Source organism: Poecilia mexicana, unplaced genomic scaffold (genome assembly GCF_051168715.1).
Source record: "Poecilia mexicana isolate PSO_F unplaced genomic scaffold, ASM5116871v1 scaffold_15, whole genome shotgun sequence".
In the NCBI taxonomy this organism is placed as follows: domain Eukaryota; kingdom Metazoa; phylum Chordata; class Actinopteri; order Cyprinodontiformes; family Poeciliidae; genus Poecilia; species Poecilia mexicana.
This window is the reverse complement of record NW_028263384.1, coordinates 18,795,022-18,813,862: the sequence shown is the minus strand read 5'-3', so window position 1 is coordinate 18,813,862 and position 18,841 is coordinate 18,795,022. Positions and strand designations below refer to the sequence as shown.

The following is an 18,841-nucleotide window of genomic DNA, read 5'->3' as shown; positions in this document are numbered from 1 at the left end:
GGACAGAGTCTCTGATTGCTGTTGTGTAGCACCTCTCTTAAGTTGCTAGATGAAGTGTCACGCTGATAACCTTGGACGACTTTAATGACAAATTCTTCTCTGCATACTTTTGTTATTGGCTTTACTGTTGGGACAATTTGGAGGATTTTAATTATGCCTTTGAACTGTCCTGTTTTCAGCATTGAAAATGATGATATAACTATTTAACAGAGTTTTTTTTTAAAGCATGTAGAAAGTGCCAAGGATTGATTTTATTGTGAATTTTCGGCAAAATTTGCACAGGGTAAGAATGTTGTATAAAGGTTCAAATGTATACAAACAGCATTTTGATAAATATCCCTTAGCAAGTCACAGACAAAAATACTCTCTTTTCTGTAGCCTTCAGCAAACTTCTTGGTAGAAATGGGAAAGCTAATTTGGTTGGTTTACAGAGACATGATTCCAGACTTCATGAATTTTAATATGGTTGAGTTAATGAGATTCTGAGTTGTCGGTAAATAAAATAAAATAAATATGTGTGTGTAGAAATAATGTCTTTCTAAACTTCTCGGATAACATAAAGTAGAAAAGTTCAGTAATAATAAAGAAACTCGTATATGAAACTGCCTTATTTTGCGTAAGAATGTGTGAATATTAAACGAATAAATCCTGTATCGCATGTAATGTATAAAATAAATTCTAAATGTGAATAAACAGCAGCAGGACAGTAATTTGTGCAACTTGCAGACATTTTATCTTCCTTCTTGTTTCTGCAGGTACGAAAGCACATAAATGACCTGTATGAAGACTTACGAGATGGACATAACCTGATCTCACTGCTGGAGGTTTTGTCTGGAGACACACTGGTGAGTTTGTGCTTTTTATTTTACATGCTTCCTAAAAAGATGAGGGCTCAGATTTACAAGGAATAAAATCTGATTATCTTTTGGCTCTCCTGAAATTGGATTTTGATACTGAAGTTAGCGCCACTTTTAAAGAGATCCGTCCGATAACCCAGACATCTAGAGATATTGTCATACACCACAGACTGTGCTACATTTTCAGTGTGGTTGCTCTGGTACTTTCTCTTTGCTCTTATGTAACTTTAACTTAGTGAAGAGGGAAATCCTGGGATTTTAATCCCTGTAATCAGCTTTTCTGCTCCATCCACTAAAGTAAAATAAAAAAATAAAAAAAACATACTTTTTTTTTGCTGGTAAAACATCAAATATTAGATGCTTTTTTGAAAATCTAACATATTAACATAAAATTCCTGCATTAATTACATGATATGTATTTCTAAATGTTGCTTTGTTTGTTTTTGCTTTTGTTTTTTGTAAATGATTGGACTAAAGGTGTTATTGCCCTTGATATTTAATACAAAAACCTTATTTCTTTCCTTATATACAGTGTTACCCAATGCTCTGTTTAGCGTTTGCTTTTGCGCAGCAAAATACTACAAGTGTATTTTTTAAAAAAAGATCAACAAAACCTATTTAAGAAAAAGTTGTTAATGTTGTATGGAATGCATAGAAACTCAGCGATCTCAAGGTCAAGACAGTACGACATCAGTGTTAATGGATCACAGAAAGGTTTTATAACCTCATTTCAGAGTGAAGACAAACACAATTCTCCTGAACTAAACTTGATAGTTCAGGTCCTGTTGCTTTCTTTGCTATAGCATCATATTGATATGGCCAAATGTATCACTTCTGCACTCTATATGCTTCCACAAATTCTGAAATCTGTAAAATTTAAGTTTGTAAATTTACAAATTTACCTTGTAAATTTGCCTCCACCAGTTTGAGTTTTCCTGTGGAAGAGGAAACACTATCGTTATCTTCATCAGTTTAACAACAATATGAGAGCGGGGTTTGTGTAGGTTGTACAGTATACTGACAGGTCTAAAAGATAGGTCTGCGTACTATTTTCTTTGTTGAATTTGGAGCCTAAATGTTTGCAGATTGTTTTTCTGTAAACCAGAATTTTCAGGATTATTATTTTTTTGCTCTGTACTGTTTCTATTTAAACAATGTAGAGCAGAAGCTATAATGAAAAAAAAAATAAGTAAATGGTATTACAAAAAGAAAATGATCAAAGTGTCTGATTTCCAATTCAAATTTAATAATAGTTAATGTAATTTTTGTCTTTCTATAATGTAATAATTTGCATCTGTTAACAAAATTGAAAATTGAAAAAGGATTTATAGTGAAAGTGATATCTAATTTGTGAAGGTTCTGATTATATGCAGAATTCTAAGTATGATAATTCCTTTTTAAAATATGTCTAAAAACTCTATTTGCCTACATCAGTGTATGAGACTTTCATTTGATCACTTCTTTCATTCATCCAAATACTGGCATCCCCCCTCTTACATCAGTGTTGTGTTCATCCTCTAAGCACTTGTTTGTTTTTTTCTGTTTATTCCCTACTACTCCTCATCCCTCTCTCTCTCCATTCTTTGACTGGTTTCTGTCCGTTGTCCAACTTTCCTATGATTTGGTGGCTCTGTTGGTGTGTGTGTGTGTGTGTGTGTGTGTGTGTCCATGTCTTCCTTTTCTTCCTTATGTGTTGCCTTTTCGGTGATAAAGCAAAGGGAGCGTGATTTTCTGAAGACGTTGCGGTTGGTGAGTGGGAGAGAAGCATGTGCGGTTGAGCAGCATGGAGACACGGTGGATGATGATGATGATGATGATGATAAGGGGGTACGTGTGGCTTGCACCCTTACAGTAGCCCACTAATTCAGCTCATGTTGTGGCATTTGAGTAGAAGCATAGAAATATCCATACAATACGGTTTCTTTTCTTACAGGCCTGTGTAGTTATTTCTCCAGCTGATGATGACATTTTTTGCCCATTGTTGAACATATTTTCCTTTTTTTCCACATTGTTTTAAGGCACTTTTGCTTTGGGACTTTTTTGATGATGGCATAATGTAATTATGTTTAAATTTTATGGTGCAATAAAAATAATGCATAGCGTTTCCTGGGACCATTCACTTCAGTTCTTTACAAAAACTGCAACACGTGATCAGCCACACCCATGTATAAAAAGCATTAAAAAAGTCTCCCTTGAAGGCTTTCACATCCACATCACTAGCTCCACACATCATGAAGTCATACAGTTAATTCTGTCTGAACCTCTATGATGATTAATTTTTTCTTTGCCTTTAAATTGTGGATTTGGAAATATTTAGCTGCTGAAGCTCTCTGAATGGCCTTCACTAAACCTTTTTTGTTTTTTTTTAGTACCGTTGCTTTACTACAGAGAGAGACAGGATGGCTGGATGCAGTTCAAGCCTTTCACTGCTGCTTCTGCTGCTGTATCCTGGCTCGAATGCATTTTCCATTTCATTACCTCATCATGCTGTGGCCCGTAGCCGTTCATGAGCATTTGCCACAGAAGATCATAATACAGCACTATATAATCATCGGTGGCACTGAGATCCGAATGGATGTCGATTTATTTCATTCATCCATTTTGGCTTTAAGAGTCGCTTTTCCTTTTGGTTTTGAGATTTGATTTGTTTTGAACTAATCTATATGGCTTGAGTAGATGGAAAATGTTCAGCACACGGGTGGTTCACCACACTTTATTCAGCGTATGCACACAATTTGAGTGGATTTAAAATGGCAACAATTGTTGTGGATTCCACGTCTGTCAGTTGTTTGTTCTTTTACTTTTTTTTTTCTTAACCTCTTCAGATGTAGGGGTAAGATGCATGTTCTGTGTCATTTGTTTTTTACCTCTTCATTTTCCCACCTGATTTTCCCTGATTTTAAGTATCTGATTAAGCATACAGCTGTTTTTCCATATTTATCTCTACAGCCTCGGGAGAGAGGAAGGATGCGCTTCCACAGACTCCAAAATGTACAAATAGCTCTGGATTATTTAAAGAGGCGACAGGTAAAGGACCTGTTCATGGTCATTTTCAGGTTTTTGTTTTATCTTGTAATTGGAAAAATGCCATAAAGAAAATATCTCTTTATAGCCTTTTGTAATCTGAATGATCAATGATTATTTCTGATAGTAGCCAATGGAATGCTATATTATACATGTAAGAGAAGAATAGTTGCAATGCAGTAATAAAATTTAAAAGGAAAACTTAACTGCTGAGCTGACATTTTAATAAGCTTCCTTTCATTTTGTAGCAGCTAGCTTGATCAGAGTGGTTAGCATAACTAATAGCATAACATCAGTATTCACTTAAAGAATGTAAACGCCAACTTTAACTTTGAGACTTCTAAAAGCTTGTCAGCATTTCTTCTTCCTGCACAGTTTTGACAGACAAAAGTTGAAACTTAAAGGTGAATTCACTGATTCGACAAAAAATTCCCAGGCCAGGTCTGACCGGATCGTTATAGTTTGAGTATTCTTCCTTTAGTAACAGCAACCACACTAAAAAAGTGTTGTGGTTAGACTGACCAGTTAGTGCTTAGGTAGGGTACATTTACTGACTGGAAAAGGATGGACTTTTGAGATTTTATCCAGCTGACCAGTCAGCTGATTCCAGGCATCAGCCGACACAGATTTAGATTTAAATTATTAACATTCAACAGAGATGGTAGTTTTTGCTAGAAAATTAGACAGTTATCTCTCAAAGGACAAGAAAATGTAAGAAGAGGGCAAACATTTTTGTACCTCTTTATTTATATTTGCTGATGAACACCAGGTCTTTAAGGATGGAAGTTCTCCTTCCTATGACCTTCATATTTAGCTCCTCCCACAGATTCAAATCAAAACTCAGACTAGGCCTTTTCAAAAATGTTATTACACTGAGACGGGAGAAACATGTTGGTAAAATTTACAAATAACTTTAAACCTAAAATAAAATGCTTATGTGTGCAGATATATTATATTTTGAGATGATTAGCCATTTCCTTACTTTGACCACAAAGAGATGACCATTACTTAGTAACAAATGATGCGTTCATTTGTTTAACTTCTTTTGTAACTCCCTATAATACCTTAAATTAATTTTAGCTGCTCTAAACATAAATGATACCATTGAATTTGTGGAGACTAAAATTCCCAGCAGAGAGACTTTAAAGCTCTCCGGTTGCATCCCCTCCCCCTCGGCTGTACGCAGGGTGTACAGATGAACACAGCCTCATTGAGCTGTAGCCAGATGTGACGTACAGCCACAAACAAAGGATTCATGGAAGACCACAGATGAGATAATGTATTATTCCAGCTAAATCGGAAACAAAATGTGTTTGTGCAGTGTTGCTACTGATAAAGTAATCTAGCTATTAAAACTTCTTTAGATCTGAGTAGATCTAAAGAAGTCAATGAGTAGGCTGTAATCACTTCAATGTGGAGTGATTACAGCCATTCTAGTTTAACAAGGCTGTCAGGAACCAATGATGGCTCTTCATAAATCCAGACACTGTAGACTTTGCTCTACTTCAATTTGAGAGACATCTCTAAAATACTTATCACTTTCTGATTCTGGCATGTGGTAATGTCCTAGCAAGTTTATATAATTCCCTGAGGTAAAGCCATTATTGCACAGAGTTCACCTGAAACGTTACCATTCAGAAGTTTTAGACTAGGCTGCCACCTTGTGGTGGTTGTTACACATGACCAGGAAAATTTAACAAAACATAGTTGCAGTTATTTTGTGTGTGATTATTACAACTAATAAACATATAAGGATGTGTTGTACTGATTGTAGACCTTATATCTCTAGGTCAAACTTGTAAATATCAGGAACGATGACATCACTGACGGAAATCCAAAGCTGACCCTGGGATTGATCTGGACCATCATTTTGCACTTTCAGGTTAGTGATGGATCTCATTCCGTAGTAACACAGCTTGATTTCTTTCAATGACTCTTTTATCTCTTATCAATGAACTCATGGTCTCATTAATAAAAAAAAAAAAAAAAAAAAGAAACTTCACTGGTGAACTATTGCACTTCTTCAAGTTCTTTTTAACGTTTCATCACATTTGCAGCCACTGATTTATTTCATTTGGATTTTATGTAATAGTCCTTCAAAAAAATGCTTATAATTGTAAGTGAAAGTTGGTAAAAGTACTTTGTAATGCTGCCTTTTTCTGTGAACATCAGTTTCCAAGTCTTTATATTTATGTCGGCACATTGACAAGGCCTTTCTCACAGCTTAATATAGTTTGAGCTAAACCGTTCTATTTTAACTCTGGCTGTGTGTTTAGGGAAGGTGACTATCCACTACAGGAATTAAGCATTTTGCAGCCTGTAACACATTTTACTTCAAGATTGCTGGTTTGTGTTTTTTTTTTTTTTTTTTTTTGCCATGTCTGCACCTGAGGTGCAATTCTCCAGAGGTCAGATGATAGGTATTTTGGGAAGTCAGAGAAAATGGGATCGGGTAAAACAATCTTGCCACACCCTTCAGATTTTTATTTACAGAGAATTAAAAAAAATTGTGAGTCATTTTCTTTTAACTTTAGAACTGTACACTATTTTTGGTTGATCAAAACAAAAAAATATTATTATTTTTTAATATGTCAGAGTCTGTAGTTGTAAAGAGATAAATAAAAAGGTACTTTTACAAAGGGCTACTTTAGGAAGATCTCTAGTTCTAAATGACCTTTTTCTTAAATGTTCTTTAATTATGCAAAACATCTCTACATTCAAATAGACTAAGCAAGTGAAAAACCATATTCATTGTTTAATTTGTATTTTCTCAAATCTGCCTTTCATTTTACAAGAAAAAAAATTCTGTTTTGTACATATTGATACATGCAATCATTTGAGGCATTTTGTGTTATTTTTGAGGAGTTCTAAATATGCTGTGCACTCTAAACTCTAAACTGAGGTATATGGTGCTGTAGATCCTCAGTATTCTCCTAAAAAATGTTCCCTCTGGGAACACTTAATCACCCTAATGCTGTTACATAAATCATGTCACATGAACATCCAGGTGCCCAGTGAGGTATTCAGCAACTATCCCCCAAAAAATTCTTCCTTTCATGTGTACTTCGATTCTCTCCTGCTTTTAGACAGTATGGTTTTTAAATCTTCATAATTTTGAATCAGGGACATAATTACTTTAAATCAATATGTCATTTATACTTTGAGCCTGTGTTTATTCTCTGATCTTAAGGGTAGAATTAGTGCACATCTGATTGCTCTGTAGCGCCTGAATGAACCGAGTGAAAGCAGCAGATTGAATTTTGCCTCGACTCAGACAAGCTGACAGGTAGCGTCCATGATTCTGCCAACACCTGCCGCTGTCCGTCTCACGCAGGCCCCGGAGCGTTTGGCGGTGCGGCACAGGGCCTGTTTCTTCTTGCTCTGCAAGGACATCAGGGCACCTGATGGGTTCAAATGTTGAACTTCATTCAAGCTGCACATCTTTGTATTTTATTAAAAAACCGAACTGACAGAAAACTGACAGGCGTCAACAGAAGGAATTTTATAATAAATGCTTTATTTTTACTATGTCTGACAGAGGAATCCGAGATTAAACTCTTCACCTGAGGAACATTGTGTTCATGCTCGTCTTACTGCTCAAGGCTAATTTTTAAAACTTACCTAAGTTTTGTTTCAAATTTTCAACTTTCTATTTCATACCAAGTTATTTTTTTTTCACTTGTAAAGTTCGTTTTTTTTTTTAGTCTTGTCTGAGCAGGGATATGGGCAGTGCTGTAACAAAGCATCCAAAGGTGTACTCTTAGATACTGCATTTCTATGTGGGAATCATAATGTTTGAGTCTGGCTGCTGCCATGGTACCGCTGTAGCACTTCACTAACGTCAGGGGTTTTAGGCACTTGTGTGACATCCTTGTTTATTTAGCCCTGATTGTGTCACTGCTTCTCTCTGCAATGCATCTATTTTGTCATTACGTAGCTAGCATAAATGTGGGTTGATGAGTCACTCTTTAATTTTGCTGTTATTAAAACTCAGTCACTAACGAAGAATGCTGCAACCGGAACAGCAAGTCTTGCTGCATATCATTAACTTATAATTTGCTGGTATCTGGAGAAATAAGCTAATAATACAAAACAAATAGGATCCAATCTGCTTTTATGCTACATCTTTAGAAGATGAACTGTTATTTGGACTGTACTAAGTGTCCGGTGACTGTGACCTCTGGAGAAATTTCAATATTATGCTTCACAGGGACATGTAGTATTTTTAGATTTACCCTGATGCTCATTAAACATGTTGCCAGACGGTTCTAGTAGCTCTAATGGTTTTATAAACTGAGCCACTTCCGGATCAGACTATTAGCGACTTTCAAAACTGTTTGTTGTAATGTTTGCTTTGTCTACTGGGACTCACCCCCGACCCCTCCTTTGGCACAGCTATTGTAATTTGATCGATAAATAAAGTGAAATGACTTTTTGTCCAGCTTCTCATGCTCTTTTAGTACCATTCTGATTTTCAATTATCCTTCCTACTCTTGTGAGACTCTCTCCAGCTCATGAGGTCACAATTTCTGTGCAAAAGCATAATATGTCGCTTTTGCTTCACAGTATGTTGCCACTGTTGTAAAGAAATTTAGAAATAGCTGTTATGTGTGGACTTATTCTTTTGGGGGGGAGGAAAAAAAGCAGACTAACCAGATTTAAACTGGTTTGTCCGCAAGTCTCTTTCATTCTCGGCCAGCTGACTGCCAGAAGCACGTGGGTCACGTCTGCGTGTGCATTTATGGTGTTTGCGCCGGATTAGCAAAGCTGGGAAAATGTTTCAAAGGTCAGCAAAGACTGTAGTGTAAGAGGAGAGAGCACGGAAGAGGCGCAGCGTGAGAAAAGGCTGTCCGGTTCTCAGCAGGAAGTTAAAGGACGAAGTCGACTTCTCTGAGTGCAGAGCTTCTTGTCTCTCTGCCAGACTGCAGCTGCTTTTCTATGTTCCTCTGCTCTAGTTATCTAATGGCTTTCCGTCAGTGGGATAATGCTTCTATAGATTGAGAGGTAGCTCACTGGATGTTTAAATCCCTCTGCTGTTTGGGGTTCCGGCACTGTCGATGGAAGAGTATTCAAAGATCTGACAGCCATGGGAAACATCTGTGGCTGTGTTCGTGGACCTAAAGAAGAATGCTATGTTGACCCCAAGAAAGCTCCGTTAAGTCCTGGATCTAAAGAACTCAGAGGACGTCAGTATTTTCAGAGGAAAAAGAGAAAATCAGAAGATTTAAAGCCTAATGCACCAAGTAGGAGTTCCCCAGGTGAATTCATCGGAAGCAGTACTGTCTGCAATAGTTCTGAGCTTCAAGATGACTCAGAAGACAACTCTAAGCGAAACCAAACGGAGATTAATGAACTCTCCCAGGTGGAGAACCAACTAACCAGGCAAGGTAGTCTCAGCGAAGGTGTTTATATTGGAGAGGTACCAGTTATTGTCCTCAGAGGCGATGGTAATCCACCTCTTGACACAAGGATGGCGTGTAGGTTGGAGAGTTTGTCTGCAGACATTGAAGATGATCACATCTGCAGGAAAGCTGTTGAAGGAAAGCTCCACGGTGTTAGTGCAAACTCCAAGAATGTCTCGGCCAAAGACGGTCTGCTTGTAAAGAAGCTCCTGCAGCGCCAGCTGAGACGGGCTGTTAGCTTCGGAGCGGTGGAGCACATGTTACGAACTCTGAAGGGCAATGACATACCCGGGAGCGAGGAGATGTTTGCAAAGATCATATGTGGGTCTCAAGCACACAGAAGGAGGAGACACAGGACATACACCTGCCCTGGTTACATCGAGCCTGCTCCAGCTCCTGCCAAGTCTGTTTCCACCCAACACAAGGTAAAAGGATAGAGTGCTATAAATAGTTACCATGGGTGGGATTCAGGGCAGGGTGAAAAAGTGGTGCATCTGAACAGTGATGGTGTCTGTTTATAATAAGGTGGCGCTACTGCTATATTAAAAATGTAGCTTCTTCATTGCCAAACATAATTTTAGATTTCTTTTAGATAGTCAAAATTGGTGGGTTCAACTTATGTTTCTTTACTGGTGATTGGTTACTCATGGATTTATTTCCTGTGGAATTGAGATCTGAATACAATAAGAATGTACTTTTTTTTGCTACTCCTCAATTTTACCTGGACATATTTGGGGTCTTGGTCATTCTGGAACAGTATTCCATGGCCCTACCGTAGATTCACATCCTGCATGCTCTTTGGCTCCATGTATGAGCTCCTCCGGGTGTTGAAGTTATCTTGTGTCCTTAGACGGAACTGCCCTTGAAGCACTAGGTTTTCACCTCTGTTTCCCTGTAGAAATGGTGTTGTTCAGTTCATACTCACCATTTATTTTTCTTCCAAACACAGCAAGATAAGTTGATAATAAAGAACTTGCACTTGGTTTTATCTAATCTCGGCATTTTATCCCAATCTTTCTCTAAATACTTTAGTCATATTCTCTGACAGATTTAAGTTAAGCTTGTCTAAAGCTGCATCATATGAAAACATGTAATATTTGATAATGTTGTTGAATTTGATAATGATATAACAAATAAGTCTACTACATACCTAATATGATGCTTCTTATGGACTTGGATAAAGAAAAACTGTTGTTTGAAGGGGGTCAAGTACTTATTGTTTAATTTGTATATAACATATTATAATGTTTGTTTAATAATCTGTCTCTCAAATTTCAAGTGAAGCTAAAATAAAAGTTAGATTGTTTTTTTTTTTTGCACAAATTAAGAAAAGTACTAAATCTACAGTGGTTGATATAGTTATTTCTCTCATTTTAAATTTCCCTGCATAAAACATACACTTAGCGGTTATTTGCTCATAGTGTATTTTGTATCTGCTTTGTGTTGCTTTTTTGTTGTTGCTTACTCATTATTATTGTTATTATTATTATTATTATTATTATTATTATTATCTTTTTCGTTATTGATTTGCTGGTGTTTTTGTCATTTTTATAGTGTTTCCACATTTTTGGTTTCTCATAATATTTACAAAGTTTCCAAAATTTGAGCAAGTACTATAGACATTGTTTAAATGTATTCGGAGTTGACTCTAACTGCGACCTGTGAAGTGGCACTGTTTGCGTTGCGTCATGCTCATGCTCAAGTGTGAGCTGTGAAATAGTTGGTGAATTTATTATGCAATTCTGTCAAACATTGGAGACCTGTCGACCTTTGCCAAGGAGAGGCATTGCATTTAGTGATTCATATTTAATTGCAAATATCTAATGCCTATTTTGTTATGTCTCATCTAGATTTATAAGAGTTGTTCATCTTATCAGTCCTTGAAAGTGCTGTTATACTTTATCAGGGAGAGGAATGTTGATTTAAGATGGTTCTTCTGAAAGTTTTATTTTACAAAGCTGAACAGAAAAAGATCAAAACCTAAATATGTGGACATGTTGGAATGGTTCTTGCAAAATGCAGGGCACAGTAAAGACACTGTCAATGGATAGGTTGTCAAAGATATGACATCCATGGAAAACATCTAGGGCTGTGTTTGTGGACCTAACGGAGAATGCTGCTTCTCCTTTAGAAAGAAGGATAAGCGGTAAAGAAAGCGCCACTAAGTCCTGGATTTAAAGAGCTCAGAGGTTGTTTGTATTTTCTGAGGAAGAAGAGGAAGTCAGAAGATTTAAAGCCTAATGGACTAAGACAGTCTGTTCAACTCAGCTGAATAAATATTATTTTTATAGCACCAATTCACAATTAGTGTCATCTCAGTGCTCTTTGCAAGACAAACTCATTCCATGTATTTACAGAAATACAGGAGCAATTTAGTCCAAACATAGTCATTCAAATTTATATTCTAATTTCATACGTTATAATTCTATTATAGTTATGATGAAGCCTTTCACCCAGTTGATTACTTGAAACAATTGAGTTTGTAGCGTTTCTGCCTCCTCCGACATGAACGTTACGCTAACAGTGGACAGTTGATTGCATCAAGTTGTTAAACTTCCAGCAATCTTTCATACTGATCACGTGGCAATAGTGGAAAGGAAAACTACCTTTTAACAGGAACAATCCTCCGTAGGAATCCAGCTTTGTGTAAATGGTCGTATCCCGTAACTGACTGGAGGTTTTAGAAGACAGGGTGGATAAATATGGAAGCACTGATCCTGGAGCTCTTCCTAAGTTAAGGAAAACATAAGCTGGGTTAGTGGCAGCAGCAGCTCCTTTAGTGGCTTTATCTAGTAGAGAAACACGCCTATTTTAGATAAGATTTTTTCCAAAAATCTTGGCTCAAATCTCTGGAATGAAAAACTCTGGAATGAAAAGCAAAGCACATTTGACTAGGAGAGAGTAATTCAGCAGAGACAATCAGCTGGTCTATTTCTGCAATTAAGTTATGGTTCTCTCTACCAGGAAAACAAAAAGAGACTATACATCATATTGCAGCAGCAGACTGAAGTACTCTGTTGGAAATGTAGGCTTCTTATTTCCTGATTCTCAATAAAAAGTCAATCAATAAAACAGACAAACTCAATAACTACTTTTTTTCTTTCTTCAAAGAGACGTACACAAATACAATACAGATGTCAAGCTTGAAGCATTAAACTCTGTTATTCAGTGCCCATAATATTAGCTTATATTTAGAATACTTCACCATATTTATTCACGTGCCATGACATCAACTGAGTAGCACAAACTTCATTTTAATCAGAGAGATTGTGAGATGTTGTGACTCCAGATTTTGCCAAAATTCATAAAACATTTTTGGATGTTTTATGAACTTGGATGAAGCTGTGCCATTAAAGGCGATGAAGGGTATGCTTGAAACCACATGATCAGAAGAAATCTGGAGTTGTAGTTGCAGCAGCCTGTACATTGAAACAAGTATTTGTACTTTCACCAGACTCTTTATTAGGTACACCTTGCTAGTATGGTCTGATACTTTGAATGAGTGTGCTCCCTCTGCTCTGTGGTAGATCTCGGATATCCACGTCACAGGGGAGTCTGAGGACATGACGGCCAAGGAGAGACTACTGCTCTGGTCTAAACAAATAACAGATGGCTATGTAGGCGTACGATGTGACAACTTCACCACTTCCTGGAGGGATGGGAGGCTGTTTAATGCCATCATTCACAAATACAGGTACAGTTTCACAGAATGGTAATGTGTTTGATGAGACTACTCTTTAGGACTATTTCATATGGGCTTAACGCAACTTTTTTTTTTTCATTTTTTCCTCTTACTTCAGGCCAGATCTGGTTGACATGAGCCGGGTGTCGACGCAGACCAACCGCTCCAATCTGGAGCAGGCCTTTACCGTAGCTGAACAGTTGGGGGTGGCCAAGCTGCTCGACCCCGAGGGTAAGACCCGTACGGTGTCCCCTCTGCACCTTTGAGTCAGAAATTATCTCAGAACTGTGAGAAGCTCATTTTCATCTAACCTTTAGAGTGCAGTTGGGATAAATATGTGCTTTTTACCTGTTATGAAAAAATGAAGCTCCACTGGCTCCGTCCAGTGATCCTACTCTGATCTGCAGAAATGCACTGCTCTCAATCAGAAACAACCACACAGATCCATGAGGAATGTCTTGCAGACCTCCAATCGTTGTTCAAGCTCAAAATTCCCAGTTTGTTGCAGCTATGCTAATGGTGGAGATACAACCAGGAAACAGGAAAGCTATTTATCTGCCATCAATGGTGGCCATGCTTTCTAGCCTGCATTTTCATGGCTGGCTCTGTTGTGGAGGAAGGCCTGTAGTGCATTTTAGCTGAGACTTAAATTAAATAGATTACAGCACATTTATCAAAATGTTTTTGTTCATACAAACTTGTTTATACCAGTTTCTAAGACCTTGATAGACCAATTTTATTTTATTTTTTATTACCTTAAAACCATCAAAGAAGACATGCTTGTTCTCAGCATGTTATATGGTCTTTCCTGACCTGTTGGTTTCAACTTTGCTCATCAGACGTTGATGTTCAGTCACCGGATGAGAAGTCTGTGATTACATACGTCTCAACTCTGTATGACGCCTTCCCCAAAGTACCGGACGGTGTCGATGGAATAAATCCTAATGTAAGTTTGTGGCACTGACACACACGAAGGAAAAAAAAAACTGCTGACAGCTGCTTGATGGATGATGACTCTGTCTTTCAACAGGACGTTGATATCAAATGGGTGGAGTACCAGAACATGATCAAATACCTCAGCCAGTGGATAAAACATAATGTGGCCGTTATGTCAGATAGATCTTTCCCCAACAATCCTGTGGAACTCAAGGTTTGGTTCTCTATATTTTATAAATTTTAGGCACCACCAGCACTTCAACATTGTAGTTGGTAGCACTTTTACCTTGCAACAAGTAATTGTAGTAGTAGTAGTAGTAAACCTGACTGTAAGGCTTTGAAAGGATGGCTAGATTTGTGTCTTTTACTATACAGAAAACTGATTAGATGGAAGTACGTAGCATACAGCAAGATATCTGTCCAGTCAAGGTTAATTGCCTGCTTCAAACAGCATAATGTGATCCCTATCTGCTGCTGTAGATACAGTTGATGGATTTTGGAAAGAAGAAGCATCCATTAACTGTAGGATATCGATATCTTGCAACAGACAGAGTAATTCCTGAGGGATATGTGGAGCTGGTTGTGAGGGTGGTTTAAAGAGGGGTGGTTATTTTCAAAAATGCTATAAGAGGGTCATTGTCCTGTGGAGCAATTAAACAGATTCATTTTCACTTTCCGACTTCTTTTCTCAGGCACTTTATACGCAGTATCTGCAGTTCAAAGAACATGAAATACCACTAAAAGAAAATGAGAAAACAAAAATCCAAAATCTCTACAAAATGCTGGAGGTATGGAAAACGGAAAACAACTTTCTTTTCTCTTTAACTTTCACTGCCATTCGTCGTGTGTCACACCAATAACAAGCTTGGTTTTGCTGTCGGTCTCACAGACGTGGATCGAGTTTGGACGTATTCAGTTACCCCCGAGCCATCATCCAAATGATGTGGAGAAGGAATGGGGTAAATTAATTGTTGCTATGCTGGAGAGAGAAAAGACCCTGCGGCCAGAACTGGAAAGGTATGAGCAGAGTGAGAGCTTCAGCACTTGTTTTTTTTTTCATTCTGATCCATCAAGATTTATTGAAAGTCTTGTCTTAAAAATGTGAACTACTCAAAAGTCAAACACACAGAGTATTATACCTGGTTCCAAATTGTCAAAAAATGACTATATGACTATATTATGAGGCACTAAACTCCTAAAATGTTTCCTAATGTGCTGCTTTATGATTTGAAGCACACTGCACCCGTTAGCGTATTGCTCTGTAATGTTGTTTTCACAGGCAGAGTGCACCCATATCATATTTCAAGCCTCTTAATGTCTTTACTGAAATTAGATACTGAGGGCACTGCTGGACACATGTGTGCGATTGGCAGAAATCCCCTCATTCTAATATTTTTGCTCAGTCAGCTGGTCTGTAGAAACACATGACTTCATGCACAGATGCACATCAGTGAGCACAATTCATAGAGGTTAATGTTCAACATGTAATGGAGTGATCTGCAAAACGTCTTCCAAACATACATAATGCATTTTATACTCATTGCATACATGATTAAGCATTGTATTTAATCCTTCTTGTTTCATAGCATAATGCTTGGAGTGAAATAGAATGTAGAGTTTTTGAAGTCAGAATGATGAGAGTGAGGTTGAAAAATTGTTTTAATAGCAAAAGTGAAAAACGTTTTTACAAGGATGTGAAAAAGAGCGTGTGAAATATCTGCCCACAAATGTAGTGGCTTTCAAATGTATCCATACCATTTGATTTTCAGCTAGCCAGTCTCAAGGGGTTTCATGACCTGCCACTATGCTGTGTTGTAAGTTCTCACTTTTTTAGGCAACAATAATAGTATGAAATGTCAAACTTTAGTTCAACTTTATTCTCACAATCTTATCTGTGCTGTTTAGATTTTTTTTGAAAGCCTGCTTTTATTCTCGACACGTTTTAGCTCATTGTCAAACTTTAAAAGAGAGAGAGAGAAAAAAATCTGTCACCTTGTGCAGCTGTTCCTTAATTTTTTTTTAGTCATGTCAAATTATGTGGAAAGAAAAGGCTGTGTCAACAAGTTATCCAAAAACAACAGTCTTAAAACAGTTGTTAGCTAACTTAATTACATACCAGTTGCATTTCTTTTTTTTGCATTAATATTATTTCCGTGGAGATAGTGTTTTGTGTTCAGTTCTCCGTAGTTCAAACATCTTTAAAAAAAAATGCAGCATCTGCTCTGGGTGTGGCTCTTTTGGCTGTGGTTCCTACAGCCCTGCTACATGTGAAGTTGCTCTGTCCCAACATGCTGTTTAATTTTCATCCCCTAAGGAGTGGGATTGTATTTCAGGGTGGCTTGTTTTACACACCCCTCGCCTGGATGGAACACTATAAATATTGGAAAGTTGGAGGTGGTTCTGTCAGTTCTGTCTAATAATGCTCGTAGTCAGTGCTATCAAGGTTTCAGACTCCAATTCTGATTGGTAGCGTCGGTTAGTCGTACACTGGTAAAAGTAATGCCTGCTTAAAATGTGAAGTAAAATGGCATTTTTGAGCAGGACCTCTACTGTTAGCAACAGTAGCTTTAATACGAGCTTTGGCTCCTGTGACAGCATCCTCACCGAACCGTTGCAGATTAACAGCTCGGTCTTTCTCAATAACAACCTCGCCTATGGATCCAGGTGAAAATACTTTGTTCTTTCTTGACTTTTACAAAGCGTGTTGTTTTTAAGTGTGCTTATTTTATTTGTTTATTTTTTCAATCGTAGTCCATATCTAGAATATCCCTCTCTGTTTTTCAGGCTTGAGATGTTGCAGCAGATTGCCAACAGAGTCCAGCGAGACTGTGTTAATGGAGAAGACAAGCTGGCACTGGCGAGAGCAGCTCTGCAGTCTGTAAGTGTTTTGTGAAAGCAGAGGTTGATAGAGAAAATAATCATTTCTGGTGTTGATAATATCTGATTTATTATTTTTTTTCTTTCTCGTTTTAAGGATACAAAACGTCTCGAGTCAGGGATTCAGTTCATGAACGAGGCTGAGGTCGCAGGCTATCTGCTGGAGTGTGAGAATATCCTCCGACAACAAGTGGTGGACATCCAGATTCTCCTGGATGGGAAATTCCCGTTCGCGGATCAACTTGTTCAGAGGTACAAAGGGAATCCTAATTCCCCACTGAGATACTCTGTTACTTTTCAACAAGAAATATGAGCTTGTTTAAGACAATAATTCCATAATACTGATGAAAAAGTACTAGTTCCACTGTCTATTTCACTTATAATATGGGACAAATGTCTTGTTCCACTGACATAACTTGTACTTTTTCATCAATATTAAGGAATCACTCAGCCTTGTCTGAAGTAGCTCATATGTCCATCCAGCCTGATCCACTAACTGCATTGTTTGGTGTACTTTCTGAGACGGTTTCTTTGTCTAGACTTGAGGCTGATCTGGTTTCATTTCTCACTTTGTTGGCAAGGCGTAGAATATTGCTGTGCTGGAAATCAGCTTTACCTCCCTCATTTGAAATCTGGATTAAAGATGCTTTACACTTTAGTAAACTTGATAAGATTAAATTTACCCTACGAGGTTCCACAACCAAATTTTTAAAGATTTGGCAGCCGTTTTTTGATTTTGTTCAGACATTGCCGTCCCGTATGGTGCCCAACTAAATTTTTGCTTTTGCCTGACCTTTTTTATTTACATTATCATATTATTTATCAAATTATTTATTTTGTCATTAATACCCATTGATGTACCTTTTTCTTAAATCCTTCCCCCCCTTTTTTTTCTTTTTTTTCCCCCTTTCTTTCACTATTAAGACCTAGATTTATATCATTGTACTTTGCATACAAGACCTAATGTATTTTTTATTTCTTCTTCTAACATATCTACTTTCTGTTTTTTCTTGTTTTCTTTTCTTAGTCCTCTGGATTTTATTTGGGAAGGCTTATCCATGTGTTCTGTACGACTTTTGTTCGGTTCTGTTATAGAAAAAAAAAGTCTTCATATCTTGTTCATATACTTTTGCACATTTTGTATTTTGCTGTTAAAACCTAATAAAAAATTTATTAAAAAAAAAAAAAAAAAAAAATATTAAGGAATCACTGACTTAAGACAAACTCCTATATTTTAGGAAAAGTTACTTATAAGTAAATTCTGTTTGGCTTGAACTGTTATTTTCAACAGAATAATAAGATATTTTCAACAGAAACGAGAAAAAAACAAGAACTATTATTGTGTTCAAATGTATAAAGTTTGTTTTGAAAATTGAATTGAAATATTACATGCAATAAAGGCAGTACTCAGTTTTTCTTAGTCTTACAAGTGAAAAGTATAATTACTTTAATTAATTGTTTATTTAGAATATTATTTTTAATTTAAAAACAATAATAAAAACAGTCACAATTAAAACTGATAACTGCTTCCCTCTGATATTTCCAGGGTCTCCCGACTCCGTGACGACCTCTTGGCCCTCAGAGCCGAGTGCTCCACTGTGTACAGCAAAGGTCGCACCCTGACGACAGAGCAAACCAAGCGCATGATCTCCGGCATCACGCAGAGCCTGAACTCCGGCTTTCCACAGAGCATTAACTCCAGCTTCACATCAGACATTACTCCTTCTCTCACATCAGGGGGTTTGGGTACCCCCGGATCCACATTCACCTCCGGCCTCACCCCGAGCCTCAACTCATCGCTGAGCTCACCTTTGACCCCTTCCCTGACACCAAATCTGCCGCCGGCTTCCGTCCCGAGCTACATGGGGAGCGGGGGCGGCATGGAGCCTGGTAACCTCATGCATCTGAAGCACATGCAGATCAGGAAGCCGCTGATGAAGTCGTCACTGGCGGACCCCAGCATGACGGAGGAGGAGGTCAACCTGAAATATGTGCAGGACCTCCTGAACTGGGTGGAGGAGATGCATGTGAGCAGTTTCTGTCCTTTTTTTATTCATGTAGGC

The 18,841-nt window shown here is 37.6% G+C and overlaps 1 protein-coding gene across 7 annotated transcripts in view; it reads left to right on the top strand.

Annotated features, from left to right (window-relative positions):
• The window catches only part of dst (dystonin), a 114,434-nt gene that overhangs the window by 28,042 nt on the left and 67,551 nt on the right, over positions 1-18,841 (top strand). For 5 of the 7 annotated variants that reach the window (XM_088013011.1, XM_088013006.1, XM_088013008.1 and 2 more), the window contains 12 exons: positions 756-845; positions 3,807-3,884; positions 5,671-5,763; positions 12,811-12,977; positions 13,084-13,196; positions 13,805-13,911; positions 13,996-14,115; positions 14,594-14,689; positions 14,791-14,918; positions 16,686-16,779; positions 16,876-17,030; positions 18,325-18,805. In XM_088013011.1, the coding sequence (XP_087869137.1) occupies positions 756-845; positions 3,807-3,884; positions 5,671-5,763; positions 12,811-12,977; positions 13,084-13,196; positions 13,805-13,911; positions 13,996-14,115; positions 14,594-14,689; positions 14,791-14,918; positions 16,686-16,779; positions 16,876-17,030; positions 18,325-18,805 (1,722 nt within the window). Of the gene's footprint in view, positions 1-755; positions 846-2,570; positions 2,685-3,806; positions 3,885-5,670; positions 5,764-12,810; positions 12,978-13,083; positions 13,197-13,804; positions 13,912-13,995; positions 14,116-14,593; positions 14,690-14,790; positions 14,919-15,936; positions 16,566-16,685; positions 16,780-16,875; positions 17,031-18,324; positions 18,806-18,841 lie in introns of those variants that run through there. The other 2 variants (XM_088013010.1, XM_014981890.2) reach the window with 2 other exon arrangements.